This window comes from Balearica regulorum, chromosome 2 (assembly GCF_011004875.1).
Source record: "Balearica regulorum gibbericeps isolate bBalReg1 chromosome 2, bBalReg1.pri, whole genome shotgun sequence".
Classification (NCBI taxonomy): Eukaryota; Metazoa; Chordata; class Aves; order Gruiformes; family Gruidae; genus Balearica; species Balearica regulorum.
In genome coordinates, this window is record NC_046185.1 from 4,653,559 (window position 1) to 4,680,114 (window position 26,556).

Consider the following 26,556-nt stretch of genomic DNA (forward strand, 5'->3'; position numbering starts at 1 on the left):
AATACTGTACAACTAGTTCACAGTCATGCAGCATTTGCTATACCTGCTTGTATAATGATCTCCTTCTGCACTAACATATCTCTGGCAACTTCTCAGGCATCTTTCTTAAAGCTAATGTTTAGTTGTAGTGATAGATATGATACGTCAGACAAAAGCTTGATGCAGCATATCTGAGCTGCAAAAATATTTAATCTTTATGGCTCTGGGTGTGAAAGCGAGCTTGGTGGAATTCAGGTTGCAAAATCCGAGCTCACAGAATTAGGATCCTGATTTACAGATGCAAAAAGTGATATTGCTTGCAGTAAAAAGCTGGGAATTTTAACATTAGATGCTCAATATGAGGAAAATGTGACAATTGAAATTAAAAAAATCCCTTTAATTATAGTGCTACAGTAGTGGAATGGCAGTCAGCATGCCTATTGAGGTGATGTCATGAAAAGTCCTTTCCTTTATGTTTTATCTCCTACTCAATTCTAATAGGTGTTTATTAGAATTTGCCATTTTCATGTTTCCATCTCACCTGACTACGTCCTGTAAGAATATTTTTTTCAATATTCTTTAAATTATTAAAACATGTACAAAGAACAGCTTTTATTCTGAAAACTTCCCTGTGCTCAAGCCAACATTTCAAATAATACACTTTCCACACCAGGTACCTGTTGTAAATGTGATACCCTTTTGTGTTTAAACTATAAGATACTACTGTCCTGAGTTTACTGTGGAGTAGCTGTGGTTAGCATTTTAATGGTACTGTGTTTGTTACTCTGAGATTGTCAAGGACTTTACTATGAAAATCATTTACTGTATTGCATTGTTAAAAAACTAAGCAAAACAAAACCAAACCCAAAACACCACCCTGTAAAACAGCAATATAATATGACACTTTTTTTTTTTATATTAATGCTGTGTGTGTTTCTGTTTCAGGAAAGATGTTGGTTTAAGACGTTTTTTTCCGAAGAGTTTACTAGATTCAGTGAAGGTAACTATAGTTCCAGTTAGTTGTATACTACTTAAAAGAAATAAATGTCAGAAATCTGAAAATTGCATTATCATTTTCACTGTGCAGTCGTAAGGCAGTTGCTGCGCAGTGAACTTAAGATGGTACTTATTTACGTGGCCTTGCTGAGCTACTGTGAGGGAGGTACATCTCTGCCTTTCAAACCTTGCGAAAAAAAGTTCAAAACGAGTCCTGGGATCCTCTGGTATCAAATAACCTTTTTTTTCCTCCCCCCCTAAAAGAGGAATGAGACTTCTGGAGAAAAAGGAAGGGGACATGTAAGAAAGCAGCATATTTATAGTGGCAACTCAACTTGATAAACCATATTCTGCCTTCCTTGCTCAAGACTGTATCTGAGTCATTCAAGGAAGATTTCCAGTAATTTCCATTTATGTTAATCCTAGTTAAGACTATAAATGTTAGTCAAATCTCGCTTCCATTGAAGTCCGTATGTTCCCAAAGTAAAAAAGGCAAATCCTCGATGTGTTTTGAAGAGGGAGGTTAAGAATGGTCATCAAGTATTTTTACAGCTATAGCCATCTTGATATGAACATCTTGGTAAAATATCTCTTACCATTCATATATGAAAGAATAAATCATAAATTGGTATTTTAGAGCTGGTTTTGGTAAGCAGTGATGGTTTTATAGAAATAATAGAATTCAACTTCAGATTTAGAAAGTTTCTAAATCGTGATTTAAATGGATAAACAGAAAAGGTCAGTCATGAAGGGGGTTTGTTTCAGAAGGCTTTTGAAAATCAGAAGCTAATGAAGTCAAATGGATTTAAGTAATCCCTCCACATTTTAATGTAAGGAATTATCTGAAACTGTATTCTCTGCTAAAGGGGAAAATTGTGGTGAAAGGCTCCAGAGGTAAAAGAATGAATAACTATCTCAAAAAATGATGTTATGGAGCCAGAAAATGGACGAAGAAAGAAAACTGCTCATTAGAAATCAGGAAATGGAGAGGATAGCAAAAAGAAATAGCAAAAATTGCCAGAAGCTGAGGCTGAGTAGACCCTTGCAAAGACATGAAAAAAATGTTGGACATATGAAGAAGAAAAACAAGGGAAGGAAAAGCGGGTCTGATTTTTAATGAAAATGAAATATCTATTAAAAATAATGTAGAATTGATTCAGATGATTAAATGACTCTCTCACTTTTGTGAAGACCAATGATTTTGAACTGGCAGGCAAAGGAGGGCTCCTGATGGCCATGAAACATAAAATTAACTATTTATCTCTGTTAGTGAGGTAAAGTTTAGAGTGTAGTGCAGTGGTAAGCGAATTTGTTGATGTTACACGTTTAGGAGATGCCAGCTATACAGAGGATATCACTCTACGTATAGGAAGACCAGAAGGCTGGAAAAATGAAAATCAAAATATTCAACAGTGCAAAGTAATGAGGTGATATAGAGGGGTTTAAACCCAGAAAGTTCAGCTTTATTTGGGGAGCTCATTAAATAAATAAAAAAACCTCTGGAGTTTAAAGACATCTATATATTAGCAGGTCACAGAGTGCCTGTAAGGCATGACGTTGTAAAAGAAAGCAAGTGCTGTCCCAGGAGGTGTCTAGGAAGGTTTCTCCAGGAGGAAACATTAAAGTCATTGGACAATGCGCTGTATGTCGTATATGCTGCAAATAGTTCTGTTTATCCATGTTCAAGAAAGAATAAGTCAGCCTAATTCAAGTACAGAGGGAAAGTTAGTGAGTCAACAGACCTTCCATTTTCATTACTTCACCTTCCTGCGTTTAGCTTAGTAAATTAATAAATGGTTCCTCTAAGGTGACGTGACTGCTGAGCCATGGCTCTCTTCTGTTATGGAAGAGGTGTGTTTTTCTATGTTTACACCTTATTAATGATCTCAATGTTAAAGTGAACAGTAAGTCTTTGTGGACTTAAAAGAGCCAAATAACTTAATGGAAGTCAAGATGATGCTGAAACAGGCCAGGAGAACAAACCATGGGCAGAATAAAGTATCTTTCAACAATTGAGTGGCTGAAATACTTGGGACAAGTTGAGCTCGCAGATTTTTTTTCCTTTAACAGTATCTTGCTCCTGGTATTTGCCAGCTGTTCAGTTAAGGCTAAGGTCTTCAGTTCTCTTAACGTCGGTTTTCTCTGTAAAAAGCAAGATAACAGAAGGGTCCAGTATAGTATGTCTGAGTCCTGACAAAGTCTGAGGCAGCTCTGGGTGCAGCAGGGAAGTCTCCTGACTGCCAGGTACGTTCTTTATCCTACCCAAGTACCTGCAGCCTATAACGATCCAGCTGAGACCTGGTAAAAGGTTCTGCTGAGGTGATGCGATAATTTGAAATTACAACAAAATGGCAGATTTCTTCATTAACTTTATAACACCAAGTTTTTGTGCTGAGCTGAGGGGTTTTTTTTTCAACCCATATATGTGTTGTTACAAAACCGATCATCATTTTGTATGTGAATATGCAACACCCTTGGATCACTGCTATTAGAGTAACTCTTTTCTGAACACTCCTTTAAAAAAAAAAAAACCTCTGGCTATTTAGAGTTCTGAATGTTCTTTAAAGGCTTGCTAAAAATGAATGCCTAATCTGACTGGAAGTGCGAACGGCTAAAGGAAGTTTCTATTTGTGTAGTGCCTGGAGCTGTTACAGGCAACATCAAAGAAGGAAGAATTTTAATGCTGTTACAATAGTGCATTCATTTGGTAGAGGAACAATGGTAATTCCCATCTTAACCTTGACATACTGCAAAAATAACAAAGGTTTTGCCTTCTATCATTGTTTTCAGTTGGAAGATACATTAGAAATGGGTATTAACAAGGTTTTTCTAACTCTATTCAGTCACTTCAGACACAGGTCGAGCTTTGGCAAAGGGAAAAAGAATAGATGTGTTTGTGGTTTTGACATTTTGGCACTATGTGATGTAAGCAATGATGAAAAAACAGTGGGTCACTTGGCTCTACAGTACTCACAGAGCATACCTGTTACTCTTATGATTAGGACAGATGAGGAGGTGGTACTGCAGTTTTGTCTAGATGAATTCTGGTGTCTAAAACCAGATGTTTTTATTCAGGATTCTTGATTGCTTGTTCAGTTTTGGGGCATGTTAAAAGGAATGCTTCTTAGATTCTGTTTTTATTATGAGTGGCAGCCTTCCCAGGGGTTATATACTATACACAGACAGATACTTCACTTTTCATAAGTCTTAGCTTAGTTATCCTTTTTTTATTACTATTATTTTTAAATTCAGTTGTTTGAAAGCCTGCTTGTATCTGCTACATGCTTTCTTTTTCAGGATGTCATAAAATCATAGAATCCTTAAGGTTGGAAAAGACCTCTAGGATCAAGTCCAACCGTCAGTTTGTAATTAGGTGTCTTGCTCTGTTCCACTGTCCCAGATGCTGGGAGGATGATTTATGCTGCTCTAAGTGGTTATACGCTGAAAAGAGTTAATAAAATGATACGCAGTATTTTTAAAATAGTTTAATTTAGATGTTTCTTTTTACCTTTTATATGGAAGTTATTTTGTGTATTATCAGACTTCAAGAATCCACTATATTATGGATAGTCTAAGATACTCTGTGCAGAGATTAAGACATAGTTGTTATTACCAGATAAGAGAATGGTGATGTAAGTTTAAAACCTAGTATGAAAGTGTAGGTTGCTGTGTTTTTGGTATTGGTACACAGTTAAGAAGTTGGGATAAATGAGGAAACTAGAAAAAATAGTTCCTGCAAAGGTTAACGTTGTCTTTTATTATAATTTATTCAAAACATTATGAGTTAGATATTCCCTCTGTAATGTATAGCAAAAATAATTTTGTTCCCAAGGAGAAGTTAGAAGGCAGAACTGTTACTTGTATTTTGAAGTGTCTTGTCTTTTTTGAGAAATGTCTGCATCTCATTGATAAAGAAACTGTTAGTTATACTGATTGACTGCAACTCTTAAAATGTACCATCACTGATGAGATTTAAAATAATTGATTGTTAAACATTTTAATACCCAGGCCAAAACACTACGAAAATTAATCCAACAAACATTTCGACAGTTCGCCAACCTCAATAGAGAAGAAAGTATTTTGAAATTCTTTGAGATCCTCTCTCCCGTGTACAGATTTGACAAGGAATGCTTCAAGTGTGCTCTCGGTGTAAGTAGAGGAATGTAACAGTCACCAGAATACATGCTGTAGTTATGAGTCCAATTGTTTTTGCTTAGTTCCGCAGCTAATTGCGTGCTTAGTTCCCGTTTTGATGTAGAGACGAGTCCTTGGATTTCCTTAACAACAAAAATATGTTTATTAATTTTATTTAGAACTTTCTCAGTTGACTGTTAAAAAAGCACCATTCATTATTAGGGTAAGAATTGTACATTATTAAATATTTTTATTGGTGCTTTGTTTGTGAAAGTCAAGCAATTTTTATCGTGGTTTCCTGAGGAAATGAGACTTCTCAGCTTCTTCTGTTTGTAAATTTTCCTGTAGTGCCTCTTAATCTCTACCAGTTTCAAACCAATTTTGAGAAAGGGCTTTAAGTCTGCAAGCTTTGTGAAAATAGACACGGAAGTAGAAATTAGAACATGAACCTCAATGTCCATGAGAAGAGAAGAGGAAATATAGGAAAATACATAGTTGCCATGTAGACTTAAGATAGACCACATGGAAGCACATTTTGTGTAGCACAGATCCCCAGGAAACCAGTCATGAGGAGTTTTGCTACTTATAGAATTACTTGATTTTAATATATTTTTAAATGTTGAAGAGTTTAAAAGCTTCTAGAGGTTGGTTACTAAGAACTGTAATTATAATATGGGAGGATAGTGTTCCATAACATGGTCTTGTCTTACTACTGAAATTTTCCCCTTTCTCCTTCGATTCTGAAGTCAAGCTGGATTATTTCAGTGGAACTGGCAATTGGCCCAGAAGAAGGAATCAGTTACCTTACAGACAAGGGTGCAAATGTAAGTCTACTTCTGTTTTCTTTTCTCACTTACTGTCTTAACAACCATGACCCGTTGTGAACTGAAATTCACACAAAGGGGAATGGTAAGTCTAATCTTTGAGTTAAACACAGAAGGGCTGGGAAATTCAGCCCGTACAGCTGTTATTCAGATACTAACTCATGATTTGGGATCAGAGAAAATGCAGTTGGGTTAACTAGAGAGACAGGGTCAGCCTTAGCTCTGAACTTGTTGGCTTTTGTACTCAGTGAAGTGCTCATGGAATTCAAAACATTAGTGGTGACTTTTTAACAGTGAAACATGCAAATTATTCTCAATTATTCTCCCTTCTCTTAGGAAGAATGTGTAAATGAATAGCTTGTTTAATCAGTATTCGGCATTTGTGCAGTAGTTGCTGCCTTATTTGCTTTATATCGTGCCCTTAATAACCTTTATATTACCTGATATTGGCAGTGTTACAGTATTTCTTGTACACCTCCATGGTGCAAGGGAGTTGTGCTCGGACGGGTTCTTCTGGTAAAATGTTTGAGACCATACCTTAAGTTAAGCCTGTGTCCAATTTCTATTGAAATGAATTCAAAGGCAGTGAAAAGGTTTGGAGACGAGGAATATGTAGCCAGCTAAGAACATACCTTTCACAGCAGTCTGGAAGTATGTGAAGTATGCTGTGAGTGCGCGTTCCATGTGGTTAACCTGTTGAGTTTTCTGTCTTGACCTCCTAGAGGTTGTTTCCACGATGTACTGTAGTGTGTGCCTGGAGTTACTCAACAGTGACCTCTGTAGGCAAATTTGGTGCTTGGTTTCATTTTGCAAATACTGCAAAAACTGTGGATGGTTGTATCTGTTGTTAGGCAAAGTCTAAGAAAACTGTAGAAGGAAACAGAGGAACAGATTTCTACAAGTGTAGTTTTGAGATAAAAGACTACACATGCTTTTGCAACATCAGGAATAAAAGCAAAGTATTTTGCTGTAATTTTGAAATCTTCCCCACTTTTTCCATTGCCTTTCCACAGCCAACTCATCTAGCAGACTTTAATCAAGTGCAAACTATTCAGTATTCAAACAGTGAAGACAAGGACAGAAAAGGGATGTTGCAACTCAAGATAGCAGGTGCACCTGAGGTATGATATTATGAGTTATAATAAACTTACTAGCTTTGGTTTTCCTGGGAAGGGGTGGACATAAGTATATTCTTAATGAAGATATTCTGTATATTGTACTTTTCTTCTGGTCTGTAACTTCATTCTGGATTTTTCTGCTGTCAGCGTAACTATGATATACTCAAAGCATACTTCAGTACTCAAAGTATACTTCACTTTTGCACGTGCATGTTTAAGCTGGGGAGTGCCTATCTGTATGCATACAAAGACTTCAGTTACAGTTAAACTCTCTTGCTTCTCCTGTAGTTACAACCACGGCATTATATTTTAACATTTCCATTCTGGGCATTCTGCAGTTGTTTGATTTTTCCTGTTCTTTAAGGGGAAAGGAAGGCTGAGTGTGAGCAGTTCTCATTATGCTAGTCAGATATTTTTGCTTTTAAAACAGATGTAGAGCTCGTTACATGTTTTAGGTTTAGCATCTGGTGCTTGTATACTTCAGTATTTGTAAAAAAAGTTAATTTTAACATTCTAGCCCTTAAGTGTAGCTTAACAGTAGCCTGCATATGTATATGATGCTACGTCCTAAAGAGGAAATGGAGCAATTTCACTTTTGTGAAAAGGGGAAATATGAAGGAGAGAACATTTCTTCCCGAATATTACATGGAGACAAAGCTGGAAGTGAAATCAAATCTTTTCCTTCCTCCTTTGCACTGGAAAACAGTCACTGTGGTAGAGAAGGATTGGGGGCAAGTTGGCAATTCGGTGCCAACAGGGGATGATGAATGTTGATGGTATTAAAATTAATAGCTTGTGTGTATGTCTCTCATCTCCTTTTCCACTGTCTTTTGTCTTTTTCTTTTTTGATCTCTTTTGAAATTGAGAAGGTTACATTTTAGGGCAAATAAATTGCTGCAAAAGAGTGGGAAAAAGATACAACCTGTAAGAGTTTTAAGGAATAAGTAGCTCCTTCAGAACTGTCATAGCCGGAAAAGTCATAGCAGTTGTAATGAACAGTGGTTGACTGAAAGTTTTGGTAGGAAGCCACTTAATAAGCCTGGATTAATGTTACATTTGGGTGGAAGGTTTTATCAGCTGTGCTTTCTGAACCTTGTGTTTTACATTTGCTACATAAAAGGTACAGCAAGAATGCGATAGTTCTTTGCTTACCCACATTTTTTTGTTTACTGTTTGCAAGTGTGTGTAAAGTTCTGATGCAATGACACAGCTGTTCTACTCAGTGTTTGCAACTACAATAATACCTCTTTGTTGGTGCCTTGTTTTTTTCCTTCTTTAGCCTCTGACAGTGACAGCACCATCCTTAACCATTGCAGAGAATATGGCTGACTTGATAGACGGATATTGCCGGCTGGTGAATGGAGCTACGCAATCTTTTATTATCAGGCCACAGAAAGGTAAGGAGGTGTTTCATTCCGGTAGTTGCTATACTCGTATCTACTGACAGTTTATTTTGCACTTGAAGATACAAGGTTGCAGCAAAACCCTCACTTGGAGGCTCTTGCCTTTGAAGGAGGATCCATGATGTATTTTTGTTATGAGACACACCGATAGGAAATGTCACTCCATCAAAAATTACTTAATGGCTGATAATTTAGACTGGTTTTCAGTAATCACTGCTTTACACTATTCTAAACTTAACTAGCAGAACTAAATTGTAATTAAAGGCACTAACAAGAACGTGTTATCCTGAAATGTGATTCCCTAATATACAAGTGGAAATTCTGAGAGGTTGGTTAGGACGCATTTGGATAAGGTCCTGACTAGTGATAATTTCGTTAAAATTTCTGTCTTCCTCCTAGATACACAAAACATCTGTTTGAAAAATAAAAACTTTGAGAGAAGTCTCATCACCTTTTCTCGTAAAATAGAACTAAAGCAGAGATGCATTTTGTAGTGTTGATCAGTTGTTTTTGTAGCAACCCACAAGCTGGAAGCAGTGAGACCAGGGTGCAGGTATACCTAGCTTTAAAGAGAGAATTTAATTAAATTTCATTAGATTTTTTTTCTAATTTCAGCCAGCTTTAATTGTTGAAAACCATCCAGGCAAAGCTGCTTAAGAATAGAAATTTCTGTCCTTCTGTACTAATCTTTACTTCTGGAAATTCATCACTGGTTTTCCCTGGTGTAGTTGTTCAAAAGCGGTGATGTTGTTGGTATAGTTCGGGTCTTTCACAAATATAGCATCTTGCCTGTGCATGGCTCTGAAGTCTGCCTGTACCCTTCTGTTGTCAAAAAAAAAAAGAACAAAACTTGGGTTAGTCATCCAACCTTATCTCTGTACAAAGGAAAGCCTTCCCTCAACACAAACTCGGCTCTTCTCGCCAGCTCAGTGCGCAACTCAGTGATGAGGAACCGTTGGCACCACAATTCAACACCAAGGGGATAAGCTAGCATCAGTGATAATGCTAGTTCATTGTTCTAGAAATAAAACAGGCATCACAAACCAAGATTTTAATTTCATTAGTCTAGTCTATACAGTAAGCGATTGTCTTTTGTGCCTCTTCTCTTCTGAAAAATTGTGGTTTAGGGTTTGTTACAATTCTTATTCTTGACTCCCAGAGCTTTCCTTCTAATAGCCAGTGGTTTGGCTGTTTTTCAGCTTGATCTGTAGTAGCCAGAATTGAACTTTTAAAACTTTTTCATATCTTAACACATTACCTCTCCCCACCTCTCAGTCATACCAAGTTAATAGAGGACTCTGCTTTTTCTTCAGAGGCGCACATGTAGAGTATGTCCAATTCTTGCCACTTCTGCACCGGTGGTATCTCAGAAATTTGTTCCGTTCAGTCTACACTGCCAGTGCTATTATTACCGGCTTGTTCCTCTGCTACTAGAATGCCTTTTCTTTTCTTACCTGTAAGTAAATGCACTTAACTCCACAAAATACCACTGCCTGGTGATTTCCCAGTTGTCATTCACGACAGCAACTGCAGGCAGCCACAGCCTTCTAGTCTTATCTCTGTTTGTCCAGTACTCTGCATTGTGGCATTGATTGTGCTCCAGCCATTTGTGTTTCCATTTCCCAGCAAAACTTCTGTTGTTCTTGTCCGAGCAAGGGAGCAGCTCCCAGTCAAAATCTCTGCAGGATTTACTATGTCCTCTTCAATACTTCCTTGTTCCATGATGCATAGAAGCAACCGCCATCTGAGATTAGCAGGGCATGTGATTCTTGACTTACTGCTGCTGTAAGTAGCAATAAAAATTGACCCACTGTATTTGCACTTTTCCTTTCTAATTCTCATCTTCCTCTGACCTGACTTGCTTATCATTCAACTATATGTCTTCTAGACTCACTAAGGTCAGGTAAGGGCAAGATCTCTGATTTTTCTATGTACAGTACTAGACACAATATGACTTACACTGTGCTTTGCCAGTAGGCATGAATGCAAAATAAATCAATGCATTTAATGGAGTGTGTTTATTTGTGTGATATTCTTACTGTTGTATTTTAACATAGAGCAAACAAGCAAGGATTGAGTTAAAGGAACATTATATAGTGCTTTGGGAGCACTCCTCTTTATGCAAACATGAAGAGAATCCCAGTTAAAATAAATTGTGGGGTTCTTTTGTCTGAGGTTTCTTTTTTTGAAGTTCATAGCAATACTCAGCATATTAATTAAACATTTGATAGGAGAGCTGTCCCCACCATGATCTGCACTCCCAGATCCCTCCCACAGTGAGCTTTGATTATACAAGGCACATGAGAAACAAATCATGTAGCAACTCTGGATCCAACAGATGTGTTTTCTCTCCTCTTTGAGCTTTCCCATCCCCTCTTTGTTGTAGATGTACATGTTTACTGCAAGTCTCCTCATAAATTATCCTTCCTGATTAGTAAAAGAACCTGTGATTTTGTGATGCTATCTGTCTCACTATCCGTTAATATTCCAGTTTCTCTTGATTTGGTGAGAGCACTTGCTAATGTTTAAGACCTGGACAGTATTTGGCATATTTCCATTCAGTTTTATTTTTCATAAATATTTTGGCACATAGGTCCCTTTAGACCAATGTGGCAACTTTAAACTTAGTATTTGTGTTTCCATTGTCACACTTAACTCTTACAGGCAAAGAGCACAAATGAACCAACTGATAAAAACTTAAACTGATATTAAGTAGCTATGTAGTGATTAGACCATGCACTAAGTAGCTTTCCTGTGATCTAAGTCTAGTGGCTGAAATTTGTATCTATTAGTTACTTTAAACAAGCTTTATAGGTAGTACAATATTGTCAAAACTCTTATAAAAGGCTAGAAAGACTGAGAAAAAAAACACCTGAGCAACTCAAATAGTTATCTGATTGTCATTCCTTTATACCAGAACTCACCTTTACCAAGATACATTCCCTTTGAGTCTGAAAGGATTACAGCTAAATGAAAACTCGGAATTTTGAATTTCAGAATACCAAAATTAAATAATCCATGAAGTTCTCCAAATAAGTGTTTTCCGCTTTCACACAAATTAACTGTGAGCACTGTTTTCCTTTTAATGGAATGGCAACATGTATTGTAATTCTTATGATACTGTTATCACTTTGACTAATTTGACCCCTCACTGATTTTGCTTTCACCGTGATCGGTGGGTCCATCCCAGCCCCTCTCGGCCGCTCCTCCCTCCTCACACGTCTCCCTGCTCCAGCGCGGGCCCTTCCCCGGGCTGCAGTCCTTCAGGGACAACCTGCTCCCGCCTGGGCTCTCCACGGCCGCAGCTCCTGCAGGAAATACCCCCCTGCTGTGGTGTGGGGCCCTCCCCGGGCTGCAGGCTGGGTCTCTGCTCCAGCGGGGTCTCTCCAGGGCTGCAGGGGATCCCTGCTTGGGGCCTGCAGCACCTCCTGCCCTCCTTCTCCTCCTCCTCCTCCGGCCTCGGGATCCCTCTGCTGCTGCCGCTCCCTCCTTGGCTTCCTCCTCCTCTGCCTGTGCCGCCTTTGGCCCTTGCTGAAACCTGTTTTCCCCCCGGCACCCCCAGCTTGGCTGAGGGGCTCAGCTGTGTCTTGTGCTGGGGCCGTTGGAGCCGGCTGGGACCGGCTGGAACCGGCTGTGTGCGGCACGGGGCAGCCCCGGCCTCTCCCCACACAGGCCGCCCTGCAGCCCCTGCTGCCAGAGCCTGGGCACCAACACCCCAATACAACCATGTATATCCCATTTTTTTAATTGAATATAGAATTGGGCAGAATTGTTGTGGGTTTCAACTTGTGAAAAACAACATATGCTTTTACAGTGATGCTGTTAGTAATGAATTTTGACTTCAGACCTACAAGGGTCTAATGAATGTTTCGTATTTTATTTGGGATATAAGCTGTAAACGAATGAGTACCAATTTGGGAAACACTGCCTGAAGTGAGCAGTTTGTATCCAGAGAGCATGTAGGCGTCCATAAGATCAGCTTTGATACGCCATTTCAACAGTAGTTCCGTGCGGATGGATTTTCTCCAGAGAAAGGCGAGGCGTCTCTAATACTACTTTATAGCAGGGCTTTATTTCTGGCTGGTTTTTGCTTTTTTTTTTTCACATATGCTTACTTTTCCAGTTTCCGCTGTCCATATCTGGCCTCCACTTAACGCATCTCTCCAGCAGCCAAAAGGGGGATGTCGTCCGTGTAGCTGATCAATGCCTACATCAGATTGCGGCTTAGGAGCGGTGCCGTGTGCTCCTTCCTTCTCCCCAGGGCTGAGCGTGCGTCGTTTGCCTCTCCCACCGCTCTCAACCCAAACACAAGGGCCCAATTCTGTTCAGTGCATGACAGCTTGTTGCTCTGCTACTAATGAGAGCAAAATCAGCCATGCCTCATAGAATTTGGCAAAGGACAGTGAAAAGGAAGATGATCAGAAATAACGGGTATTTACTTACGTTGAACCCATGCATTCTGTCTGTTTTTCCAACCAATCTGGAAACAGACATTCATTTCACTTGGGTCAGAGTATTTGCTTTTCTCTGTCCGTCCCCATCATTTTCTCTCGCCATTTTCCAGCCATCTTGAATTCCTTGCACCTTTGTCACACTCATTAACTATATCATACTGCTACCCCTCAACTAACTACATAATACCACTCCTATTCACTTTCTCCTTATCTCACAAAATGTGTAGATTGAGATTAAAATGGAATCAGGATTTTGTTGTGAAAGAGATGTTTCATTATGATCCTTGCTTTATATTTCACACCAATAGGAAGCTGTTAAGTGATTAGGGACTGACAGAATGGGAATCTCATGGTTAATGAAATTTAATACTGCACTGGAAAATTAGATCCTCTCTTTCTCTCTCTTAAATGCTTTTTGATAGGTAGCAATTGACTTCAGCATACACTGGCAGTTGTCACCTATGGTATTTCTCACTTTCTTAAGAGGTTGGGGTCTACGTTTGCAGGAGAGAATCAATCTGATCTACAGCTGAGGTCACTACTTTGAACATATAAAGCATTGTGGCCCTGCAAGTGTTCTGAAACCATTCACTGATGTTTCTGAAGTCCCCAAGTATGATACTGATGTACTCCACACACAAAAAAAACCCGTAGAGGAAATTAAAATTCCATCTTTAGAATACAGTTTGAATAGTGTGCAGTTAATATGTGATGGAGCTAAATATTGAAGAGCAAAGAAAATTATTTTGAATAGCTGCTGATTAATTATGTATCCATTATCTTGATTTAAAAATATGTAATGAAGTTAAGTTTGCAATTTAATGAAGTTCTTTTAACACAGAGGTTTGTGTGTTTGAGCCTCTTCGTAAACCTTTAAAAACAGACTGCAAGTATGTTTCACCAGTAACACGTGTGATTCATCAGCACCATCTAAACCATTAAATCCGTTGCCAAACATGTAGGAGCAGTGTTGGAATAACTAACTAGCAGCGTAACTTGATGTAAACTAGAACCCAGGATGCTTTCACAGCTAATGACTGACAGCTGATGTAGATATCAGGTGGAACTTAAGATTCTTCTGAGTGTTCTTCACAATGCTGGGGAGGCCTGCACAGTAGCGGCCAGGACTCTTCTGCCTGTTTCTCCAAGCTTGATGTCTTTTGCCCAGTTCCATCCAGTGCGAATCCTCTAGTGCCCATCACAGTCTCTCTTTTTTGGGGTACCTACCCCCCAGTCTTTTTATTGCCAGGCTGTCACCTTCATGCCTTTGATCTCATACTCATCAATCCACACTACCTCTAGGGATCTTTGCCTTTTGTTTCTTTCCCCAGAAGGTATCATTTACCCTAATCCACAACCAATTTACAATACCTTTATCTCCCAACTCATGCTTCTGGTATAGTCTCGCTGTCCTTCTTCCACCCTCCAGTTTCAGGTGCTTGCTCTAGTCACTTTGCCAAGCTGCTCTAGGTCATCTTCCAAATCACAGCTCCTTGCTTCCCTTCTTTCCTGCGTCTTCCTTTTCAACACCCTCCATCAGACCTTGAGGTGCAGCTGTCTTACCCTTTCTGCACTTAAGGTGGACTTGCTTGCTCTTCAGCATTTTCAAGTACAGTCAAGCCTGTCTCTTTTTATTCCAGTGTGCAGTCCCACTGGGAAAGATCTGACTTTGTAGTCCTGGGCTTGATTTGGAGCATCTGCCCCTTATTTTGTAAGGAGGGAGCATGTGCAGCCCAAGCCCAATGCTGGAGTCTTCTCAGTGAGGAGGAATTTAGTTTTGAGGCTAAGACCTCTGTTGAGCATGCCTGCATTTCAATGGTGTTCCCCCCCCAAAATACCTGATAGCTTGTCCAAAATTAGGCAGACTTTAACTGAGATGGTGAGAGGAAACATCCCGGTACAACACTCGTATCAATATACGGTACATCACCACTTGAAACCTTAGAGGTATAGACAATTTGCAAAGAAAATTACTGTGGGATTTTTGGTTTTCTTAACATGAAAAGGTCTGATCTGTCTTCTAAAAGCCAGCCAGCCGGCCCGAGGCAGAAATTTAGCTTGGAATCAATAGACTGGAGTGTAGGAAAGTTGTAGGAAATGGAAAGTGGATCTCTGTGAGCTTAACAGGCCATGCTGTTAGCATCGTTTGTAACTTAAACATTGCTTCAAATAAACTTACAACCAGACGTAGGTTGGTGAGCCAAGTGATGTTCTTCCTTTAGACAGCAAAAAATTGTACAAAATACTGTAGTTTGCCTTGTTGAGCATGGCAGTTGGGTATTGGGATTTCTCTACTCAGTCCCATAATACACAAAGGCGAGGCTGTGTTTACAATGTCTGGAAATTTCAGAAAATTTATAAGGGTAAAAACAAACTAGAATTTACGTGATTTTCTGTAAACAATACACATCACCATTTTCTGAAAGTGTGGATATTCCATTTTCTCTCAGGTTGCTTTATCAGTGCTACAGTGATTTAGAGAGTGAAACCCAATCTAATTGCCCGCCTTCTCTCCTTCCCTGCATACTTCAATCGTTGGTGGTTTAGTAAATGATTAGTAACTTCTCCATCATCCTTCCCCACAGGGATACCAAGTGTCTCATCAAATCCAATAAGGAAAAAAAACCCCACTTGATTATGTACATCCAAGCTTTTATACACAATAACATTATCAAAGACTGGCAAGGATTTGAAAATAATTTACAGAAAGCTAACTTCATCTCTGGCTACTAAGCGTTGCTATTGTATAATCTCAACCAAATTTGAAATCAATATATGTTATGTTACGCGCTTTAATGATTTATTTCAGTTGTCTTGCTTGGAAGTCCATTTGGCTTCAATTGTTTATTTATATGTTAGCACTTAGCACATCTTGGAGATAAAAGAAAAGCATTTCTTATTAGAGAGATGAGATACTGTCATACCTTCTGCAGGTGATTTATTGGAGTTATTTATTAAGAATAAAAAAAGAACTTTTATATTCTGTATACATTGTTCTCTCAGATAAGAGTTTGCCAAAAGGTCTGTATCACTGGGTAGAAAGGCTTGTGTTGATATGCTGGTCTTAATGTATGTATAGAACAGTCTTTTGAATCAACATAAGTTTCCCTGACAGGTTGTGATGATTGTTGTTTCAGCCATGTATGTATTGCACTTTGAGAGAGGTTATTTGGAAACTTGAAAAAATTTTAATCCTTTTTTTTTCTTGTTTACACAGAAGGTGAAAGAGCTTTACCGTCAATACCAAAGTAAGTTTTATGCTTTCTTTTCTTATATATTTAAAAACAATGTTTTGAAAAATAGTTTTGTTTAAGTGATGCTTTAGGACTTTGTGTACATGCTTAATTTTTATTGTTGCTTTTGGATTCTGGGACAAATAGCAGGCTGTCCTTTGGGACCACGGGGCATAAATGACTGACAGCAGTATTAAAATATAAAGATACCAGAAATAAAATCTGAGGAAAAAACTGCATAATGCATTGATCGTATTTGACAGTAACAAAAGAAGGATGTTTTGGAAAAGACTTGACTGGGATTCAGGCTATTTATTTTGAGTCCCTGAGTAAATTTAATTATAGGAGTCATGCTAAAGAGTTTTTGAATTGTGCTTTTTATCTGTGAGTCAGTCTGTGCTCTTGTTTTCCTATTTGTCCCGTTTTCTGCTTAAATTAAATACAGAAAATATTTTTTTTCTCCTATCATAAATCTTTCATGTCACCTTTTGTTAACAAAATTTCCATAACGGGGCCAGTCTAAGTTGGGATCTCTAGGTTCAGTGCAATAAAGAATACCATTTACGTAGCAAATGCTTTTAAATCAATTTTTTTAATCTAGTAATGTAGAAAAATTCTTCTCCAATAGTAATTGTGGATTTGTAGGAAATGCTAATCTCTGTCAGGCAAATAGAGTTGCATTGTTTTCTCTGGCTAGTTTGATGGTGATACTGTATCCACGGTACACTGAGACATGCTGTCTGCATCTAATAATGCTTACATAAAGTATGCTAAGATACCTCTCCGCATTTTTCTTCTTCCCAAGCTTTAAGGTAAATAAGAGAAGATTTCTGATTTATCTCTGTTTGAACTAAGAATACTTCTTAGGCTGTTGGAGTTGGTAGGCCACAACGCAGTGGTAGCAAGCCCGTTAGTTCTTCCTGCTGACTGCCTGCACTCCTGGCACCAGTGGCTAGATCTGCATCCTATCTGGCAAGTTGGGATGCTTGTCTCCCCTTTCGATGCGCAGTTTCTTATTGTGGCCGCCTAAACTTCAGTCCTTTAACTAAGCCACTTTTTTTTTTTTCTTCTTTTCAATCTGACCGCTTTCTCTATAGCCACATTTGGACTCAGTTTAAAGCCATGTCTCATCAGATTGTTTTCCTTGAACCTTATCAGGCAACATCACCAGTATCCAGTAGCAAGAGATAACTGTTGAAAGACCAAATGAAATTGAGCAGTTTATTGTGTCTTATCTCTTCCTTTTTCCTTTGGGACACAGCGACTGTGCCTACTTTGACCCAGCCACCTCATTTTGTCTCTTCCTTGATTCCTGGAAGGAGTTCAGAATTATTATTATTACTTTTTTAACTGTTGGGTGGAGTATGAAACACAATTTGTTCCTGGAGCTGCAAGAAACTAGCCACTTGGATACTAGTGGTTGCTCTTCCTTTGCAGGTCCTGCTGCAATTCTTGTGGCCAGGTAGTTTTCTGATGGTGCAGAGAGAGGAGTTAAAATCCAGGGAGGAAAATGAAATGAAAGTCAAGTCTGGAAGCAGTAAAATTGGGAAACTTAATGTGCGTTCATATGGAAGAGGAAAATTTGTTTTTACTTAAATAGGTACAACTGAGAAACACAAAATAACCTTCTAATTACATAAATTTTATCCTTTTCTTTTTATTTGTAGGGATTTCTGGGATAAAATAAGATTTGAACAAAAAGCTTCCCATTTTTGGACAGTTTTCCAAAACTGAATTTGTACGCTTGAGTCTGTTTGAACAAGGGCACTACATATGCTCTTAGTCTGGCAGCAGAGGAATGGGCTTTTGTCAAAGACATAAAACTACTAGGCAGCACTATCTTGCATCTGGAAAGATTCGCCTTTGCCAGATAAAATTCCAGATTTCTGAAAGCATGAAGTGCAGTATTCTTCCTGTCTTACCACTAAAATTATGTTTACGCATAGATATGAAAAAAAATTAGAAGAAATAATTGGAATTTCTGTTACTAATGAATATTTATAGCTAACTAGATTTAAATTTAATTGTTTTTCTTAATTTATGTAACACATAAATCAATTTAAAATTGTACAGGGTAAGCCATCTTACAGCCAAAACTCAATTCATACTTTATTTCCAGTAAATAATACAGAAAGTAGAAGCACCATCAAATTACGTACGTTGACAAAGTTTAGACATGCAGGGCTTGATCTTAAAACTTTGTAAAACTGTTTGGGTTTTTTCCTGGAAATTTGCTCCGTCCTCGCAATTCAATATGTTAATTAAACCGGTAACGCATTCTCTCCACTCTTCCTCCCCCAGATGGGTTTGAAATGGTAGATTCCTTTCTGACTTTTCTCCCCCTCAAAATCTGTCACTGTGGGAAATGGATTGGCCCTGCTAATTACAGTAGGTGCCCTGTTAGGATGAATTCCCAGTGTCTGTGACCGTGAAGAATGTACAGCATTCAGCGATTCCAACCTCTGTTTTACAGGCTGGCCAACAATGAGAAGCAAGGAGTAAGGTCACACACAGTCTCTGTGTCAGGTAAGGCTCATTAAAGAAAAAATGTAAGTTTATTTATAAAACTCGCAGATGTTTAGGCAGATTTTTCACTTGCAGTGAGCTCACTTCTTGCTACATGGCTGTTGACTTTCCTAAGACCGTAGCTGTGCTGCCTTTGTAGCGCAGTTTCTAAAGTGAAACTTTTTGCAGCTATCCTACGTAGCGTCACTTGCGAGAACAGCCGTAGCCGTGCAGTAACGCAGGACCAGAATACTTCAAAGCAAGGCTGCTCGTCAGTATTTTCACCTAGCTTTGTAGTGAAGGAGAATATTGTGGGCTAGAACTTAAATTACCTGAGTATGTGTTAATTATGAAGGAGCAGCTCTGAAAAGTGAAAACAGGCAATTAAATATTAATCATCACTTTTCAGAAAGAAGAAACTTAATAGCTATTTTTTTGTAGCTGCTGTTTAGATCAAAGCACTTAATTTTTGCTGTTGAAAATCACAAGTTAATTGAAGGATGAGCATGTGAGGTAATACATGTTTCTATAGCTTATAGGCTTCTAAGATTTCTGTTAGTTACTGTGGGGTTTTTTAAGTTTTTATGCTTAAGCGAACACTTTTCTTTTACAGAATCTAAAACCAAATCCTTTTGAGAGATTGATTCAGTTTCTTAATAGGAAATACATTTCTAAATCCTTATACCTCATATTTATTCAGGAGATTTTAAATGCAAAAGTGTATTAATATTATGATATGCTCCTATAGGTTTCTAGTATTTGGCCACGAACTTGAGGAACTGTGACCCAGTGGAGTGTCCACCCCTGACTTATAGGGAGGCTACAGCCCCACTTTAACATTTATGTGAGCGCTTAGCGACACGCATTCAAAATCGCGACATAGTTCATACAAGAAGGACAGATACGTAGATGTTTGATTAATTTCCTACTTTTCAGATTCTTTTCCCCACCTGCAACCTTTTTTAAAGATGTTTGAGATTCACTCCTTGGCATAGGAAGCTCAAGTAAACAGACCTTGTGCAAGAAAATAGGTGAGGGCATCTGGAATTAAAATATGTATCAAGCTGCAGAGGTGTAATAGAGCTTCATCAGATACTGTTACCTCTCAGAGTCAAATAGCAGCTCTTTTTCCTTCGGTACCTATCAAGCAAGCGTGGTAGATAAGGTGGATAAGCATGAAGCGGTAGATAAGCGTGGTCAGCATATTCTCTCTTGATTCTTAACTGCGTGGCTTTTAGCTGTTAGTTGAAATTTCCTAAGTTCTCAGTGCTGCACTTTTTAATCACTCATACAAAAAAAGCTAATCTTCAGGACAAAAGTCATGCTGCCTTGCCACGTCAAATTTTCACCCTTTCAATTTTTTTCCTGAGAATGCTGACTTTTACTATTAAAAGCAGTAATAAATGCTTGCTTCATGATCCTTTATTGCTGTCACTTTGACTTTGCAAATTAAGGTATCTTTTGCTCCATGCAGTATATCTGAATTACACTTGTCTCAGCACAAACTTGCTGCTTCTTTAGTCTTTTGAAGTACTGTTTTGATATTAATGTAGGGAAGTTAGTTGTAATACCACATAACTCTGGTGTTTAGGGCATCACATAAAGGTGAATGATGGACAAATGAGAGAGGGTTTTGCTGTAGCATCTCAGAAAAAACAGAAGTAGCAGCGCCGGAGATGAGCCGGTTGTTCAAGTGAATGTCAAGGAGACTGTAAGGTGCAAAGCTGGCTCCTGATGCCATAAGCAAAATAATAAAACAGAAAATATCCTTCTCTTTCTTTCCAATACCAAAATCAAAACCAATTAGGTATTTTTCTTGCATTGTAGTAAGGTTTTATATCTTTCCACAATGAAATCATTGTGCTTGATGCTTGTTTTTTATACCATGTTACAAACCACTGGAAACACTGACATAATACTGGAATGATTCAAGCCATTGCATTTATTATTCATTCTCAAGGGTTCTTCTTTTTAATAAGGATAGATAGAACACTGACATACTTTTTTTTGTTGTTGGTTTGGGGGTTTTCCCCCAAAATTACTTGAAATGCATCGAGTGTGGCATGGATGTCAGTATATTAAATTTAAACCACAGATTGTTGAGATGAAGTTATGTGATAAGGGTTTTTCCTCGGGAGGTGCTTTCTGTCAGAAACTTTGTGTCCCCAAAGGAATCAACTTGTTATAAATGAAGTCATACTTCACCTAGACATGAAGAAGTGTCACTCCTGTTGTCACATGTAACTGGTCCATCAGTATGGAACAGCGGAGGCAACAGATGTCCGTAATGTTCAGTTAACCCGAGAGTTACAGGTCAGCAGAGTCTGACAGCTGACAGCATCCAGTGCAAAGCCAGCTGTGGGTGATGCTGTCTCGGTTTGCAGAATAAGAGCTTTTCTTTGGTGACATTTAACTGACTTAGAGCTAAAGGCTTCAAATAAGATGAACTTTTATAACGTACAGCTGTGCCTTTGATGGTTTAAATCATAAATTAACACTGCTGTTTGTTTCCAGTGAGATTGCTACCCTTTGTTTAAACCTCTTCCAATGCTCAGGCTGAATAGCAAAAATCTGAGACACATATCCAGCAGGAAAATTAAGCAGTCAAACATTTATAATATTAATACCCTTAGTTCTAAAGGAAGGTTTCATAGTGAGTTCCCTGCCACACTTCAGGGAAACCAGCAATAGCCAAAAACCAGTGTGGAACATGATTTGGTGGTCTAAAAGTTCAGATATATGTCAGAAGTTTTGTAGGTTTAAAAATGATCCTGTTAATGAAAGACTCCTTGTCTGTCTTTTTGAAATATTTATTAACATACCTTGAAATACTTCTGGTCTAGTGAAATGAAAACTTGTTCTTTACAAGTGTTTCAATATTCCAAAGCATACAAAGATAGAAGCTTTTTATTATTTTTTTTTTTCCCTCTAAATAAAGGCCTTTTCAAACTAGTAAAGGGTGAAGTTGGTTCCAGGAATCCAAAGCAGCAGATTGCTGGATCTGGGAGCCGAGAAATGTTCTCTTACAGCTGTGTGTCACTGAACCAGGTTTCACCACACACCTCTTACTGCTGCTTCTGTTTTTCTGGTATTATTTGTCTGTCTTGTTTCTTTAAATTATGTGTTCCTTGCAGTGGGCACTTTTTTTTACTGTGTGCGAGTAAGATACCTACTAGATTTCCCCTGGTTTTTTTAACTACAGTAATAATTTTATCCCTCAAATTCTACTTTTGGGGGAGTATAAATAAATAGAAATAAAAAGCCCAATTAAATATGAGTTGAATTTCAGATTTCTTCAGTATACATCTGATCTTTTGGTTTAAGTTACTGTGAATCACCAGAAGCAATTAGTGTTTTAGCTAATAGATAGTTCCAACTTTTATCTCCTTCTGCCTCTATTTCTGTCTTTACATTAAAAAAGAATTCTTTGTCCTTAACCAAGAGTGTACACTCAGGAAACAGTAAGGCTAACCATTTGCTGTGTGCAAATAGTATGTCAAATTTGTAAGAAGCAGCATACCAGTTTACTATGATTTTATTGACCAGATTTCCTCCTGTTTTGCTTGTAGTCACCTTATTAAAATGCTCTGCTCTAGCCTACAGGAACTTATTTTGGCCAGCAGTTTGTTTTGATACAGCAAACATTAGCCTTAGTAAGGCAATGCACGTATTTCCTGATACATGTATGTCCAAAAATAATAATTTACCTAGTCAATTATGTATTATAAAAAGTTCTTCATGAAATGAAATCAATAAAGCCTTAGTTTACTTGCTCCCTTTTTACCTAAATTCTTTCTGACACAGAGTTCTTTGGTTTCTCTTGCCCCATCCTCACTTACATAAATATGACTAGGAAGAATATATACACTTTTGCTTCCCTTGGCTAATCGCTGTGCCTCCTGTGCACTAGAGAATTCTGCGGATGTAAATTTTTTTAATCGTAGCTCAAGCTTTACTTTACATGCCATGCTACAGAATACGACATTTCAGGCCTGCTTGTTTCAGTGCGCATTGAACAAGCAGAGTATTGAACAAGTCTTGGCAGTGTTAGGGTTACGGTTGGACTCGATGATCTTAAGGATCTTTTCCAACCTAAATGATTCTATGATTCTAGGCAGTCACTCTTGGCATTTGGATATTCTGGTGAATAAAATAAGGTGTTTGTGTGGAGGGAGCTGTAACTGGAAAGATGACGGTAAGGAAGAAGATGAGCCGTTGCGCAGCAGCCAGCACAAGGCACGTGTCTGAGGGGGGTGGTTTAGGCTCTGCCACAGCGTTGCTCTTGGTTCAAAGCGGGTGCTGGTTTTGTAACTTCAGTCTGTGCTTATTTGGTGAAGGAAATTGAAAGGTGTTTAAAAGTACAATCGCTGTTTCAGATGTTAAGGCAGGCTGTTCAAGCCATCTAATTAACAGGCTCCACCATCTAAGTAACAGACCCCAGGACGCATGCCCTGAATAGGGAGATAGGTATCTTAAAGAGAAATTTCGTTGTCATCTTGTTGCCTGGCTGGCGCAGCTGTTGTTACTAACACAAGTAGCATTTTAAAGTCAAAAGGGCTGTAGCTCTAAGTGGATGGTAATATGATGGCATAAGTTTCTAGTAGTGCTGATGTGCCATTGGCTCTCTGGAGAGGAAAAAAGTTCGTTTGCTCACAGTGACTCTGTGAGAATTTATAACTGCACGCCATGGTTCAGATATATCCAGTAACATGCTCTGCAAAGGAGAAATCAGGTCTCTGTCAGAGAGTTTCTTTATAGGAACTTAAGGATTTTAGCATCCTGAAAAGAGGGTGGTCTTAGCAAGTTTCCAGGTTCTGCCTTCGAATCACAGATATATAGTATAATATCATTACGCTTAAATCACATGCTGTGGATAACTCCTGATCGTGGTAGTGGAGTGACATGAGAATTCTTCTCTAAGGTTCTACTAAGTCTGCTCTAAGGTTCCTGAATTTGAAGTTGTTGCCAATTTAGTCATACCACTTAGCTGAAATTTCAATTTGAATGAAAACAGTTCTCTTTTGAAGGAGATAAGCATGATTTAAGTGAGATTTTAGCATGCAAAAAAAAAATTACATGGTATAGTTCATCTGTGATAGTGACTTCCAGTAGGCGACCTAGAATAAACTGAAATGTAGCAGAAGCCAAATGTCAAAATGCAACAAACAGGAGAGGAGAGAAAAAAAATAATAAATATACTCACCTGATTTCAGTATTACAACAATTTAAAATGTTCTTAAAGAAGGAGATGTTGGCATATGAAAGGACCTGAATGTATGGGTGGTGCAGGCTAATGACAAGCAAAGCTGTGAGCAAGGATGGAAAGACAACGATTTTATTGAATCACTTCTGCTTTCAAAGCACAGTGCGCACTCTTGTTTCGTGATTCCTGTGCTCAAAGTGAAGGTCTGCCCTGTGCTCAATTCTGAAAGAGTTTCTTGTGTAGGACTTGTATTTCCTAGTTCCATTTGAATTAGTTGGTGGGTGAGAGGGTGTTCTTTGCCTGAGGTTGTAAAGTTGGGGTTTTTTTACATGCTCATTTTATCAAGTCACTCCGAAAAGGTAATGCTGAAAAGTGTAAGTAAATTTTTAAAATGAAAAATTGTATCTTGAGTGCTTATGACTGTGTCTGCTAGCTCAATTATGTTGTACTCTGCAGCTCACGTTTGAAAAGAAAGAGTAACAATGTTAGCATAAATTACATCATTATACATTCAAATTATTAAGTAATTAGGGAATATAAAGGCTCTGTAGAGCTGTAGCTCAGCCACAGGGTTACAGGCCTGGGAGACATTCAAGCCTAAGGCTTTCTGCAGATTAATTTTACAAACCTTGAGCAAGTCATTAGTCTCCAAGTTCATGAAGGGAGTTACTTGCTTCTTAACTCACTCAGCTATTCTGCTGATTAATAAGATAATACAGTTAAAAATACCCTTAATGCTAATAACTTACAATATTTCAGATTCCTATCACTGTGAATAGACTAGTGTGTTATCTTTTTGTGGTTTAGACTGACTAAAATGCTTCTTTTCGTACACAAGAAGACCAGAATGAACTGTGGTGACAGTCTAAAGAGATTTCCTCCGTATCAGTGCCTAGGAAGTTACTGCATTGATTTTACCAGTCTGTGGTGTTGGTTAAAGAGTTCCTCCCCTCCTACGCTCCTCCTTTGTGATCTATTCCTTTGATTTGAGCAGACGCTTGTTTTGCAGATAATAACGCTGTAGTATGACTAAAGAAGTTCCATGCAGTATTCGGTTTGGGGTTTTTGTTGTTTATGTATAAACATACTTAATGCGATAACCGCATAGTACTCATTTTATTTCAAAAGATTGAAAACAAATAGATGTATTCCTTCCACTGATTTTTTTTTCAGGGTTTTTCCTCAAACTGGTTCAGGAATGTATGACTTAAGTAGAATGGGACATTATCACTTCCAGCCTTCCAGCGTTGCTTATCTAACGAGGAACTCCAATAGTAACTGCCCTCTAGCCTGGTTGCTTCCCTTGTAACATAGTCCTTTGCATAGCAAGTGATGTGTTCTTTTCATACACAATAATTTTAGTCACTATTTAGTATTGGGAAGAGGAACTAAATGAAAAAGAAGTTCAGTGAGATCTGTGTTCAGCAGCATTTCTGAGCTTTATGGGCATTTAAGTAGATGCCAGTGATATTCTGGCTAGAAGCTGGTGTGGAATGGTGGAAATCCTTCTTAGCAGTATTCATTTCAAGCATGTACTCTAAGCTCCTGAAGAAGTGTTGGAACATCTTTTTTTAAACTTAGAATCAACTCTTTACCTAAATAAACTTTCTTTTTTAGCTAGACCTGAAGGTGACATAAGTTTAAGACAAAGCAGTCTTCCATTTAGTCTGGCAGAATAATTGAACAAACTTCAGACTGTAAATCATAAAGGCAAAGTTGGAAATGCAGAAGACTTGGACTGAGTGTCACAGGGCATCAGGACGTGTACATGATGAATTAAAACCACCTTTGTCATGTCAGTGTGCCCTTCGTCTGAAAAAGGTTGGTCAGGTTTCAGTCAGCTCCTGCTACCCGTGTATCAATGTAAGAGTGAACAGTATTTCAAGCTTAAATTAGCTTTGTAGCCTGAGCAGACGGGTCAAGAGTTGAAACATCTCCTCCCTTTTAGATAGCTTGCATTGCTTCCAGTGACTCTATACCTGCTCTTCTGTTTCAGTACGGAGTATTGGATTCCTTTATTCTCATTTCAATACCTTTTCAGTAGTCTCTTAAAATAGCTCTGGTATTTTTTTCTTTTCTTTCATACTATGTCTAAAGCTTTTTAAGAATGTTACCTCAGGTTTGTGTTAGAATGAGAGTGCTGAAGATTGTGCTATGTGATGTTAGAAGGTAAGTCCTTGGGAGCGCAGTAACATGGTACACACAGACATACTGATACACTAAATATTCAATAATTTTTCCCTCTCCTTGCAACTCTTTTAGTTTTTAGCACTGAATCTGATTAATGTTCTGTCATTTTCAATGACGTGTAGATTTTCACAACTGATGAATAATTTCTCGTTGTTTAATCACCCCAGCAGTTTTTCTAATGGTACTTTGTAGTTTAGGGTACAATGATAAATCTCACCCACTTGTTTTAACTTTGAATTAAAATTGCCATCTTAGCAGAGCATGGGCTGTACATAGTAGCACCTTACCCATTAGATTTGCATCTGTGAAATTCAACGTGCAGCTTCCCGATTGGACAGTGATTGAACACACTTAATACACCTTTAAAAAAATTCTTCTATCCCTCAAAATTGGGCTGCTAAAAACTGCCCAGCTGTGTATAAGACGGTGCTTTTGTATAAGTATGGCTACTCTGATGGTTCACAGGTTTCCAGAATCTATGAAAAGTTATTTTTATTGAAAGTTAATTCTCCTCTTC

The 26,556-nt window shown here is 38.3% G+C and overlaps 1 protein-coding gene across 20 annotated transcripts in view; it reads left to right on the forward strand.

The window, feature by feature from the left end:
• PTK2 (protein tyrosine kinase 2) overlaps positions 1-26,556 on the forward strand; it is a 224,129-nt gene that overhangs the window by 135,767 nt on the left and 61,806 nt on the right. For all 20 annotated transcript variants that reach the window (XR_012833679.1, XM_075743219.1, XM_075743225.1 and 17 more), the window contains 7 exons: positions 925-979; positions 4,984-5,124; positions 5,856-5,933; positions 6,947-7,054; positions 8,331-8,448; positions 16,126-16,156; positions 18,615-18,667. Coding sequence is in view for 19 of the 20 variants with exons in the window: in XM_075743219.1 (XP_075599334.1) it covers positions 925-979; positions 4,984-5,124; positions 5,856-5,933; positions 6,947-7,054; positions 8,331-8,448; positions 16,126-16,156; positions 18,615-18,667 (584 nt within the window). In the remaining variant the exon portion in view is untranslated. The remainder of the gene's footprint in view (positions 1-924; positions 980-4,983; positions 5,125-5,855; positions 5,934-6,946; positions 7,055-8,330; positions 8,449-16,125; positions 16,157-18,614; positions 18,668-26,556) is intronic.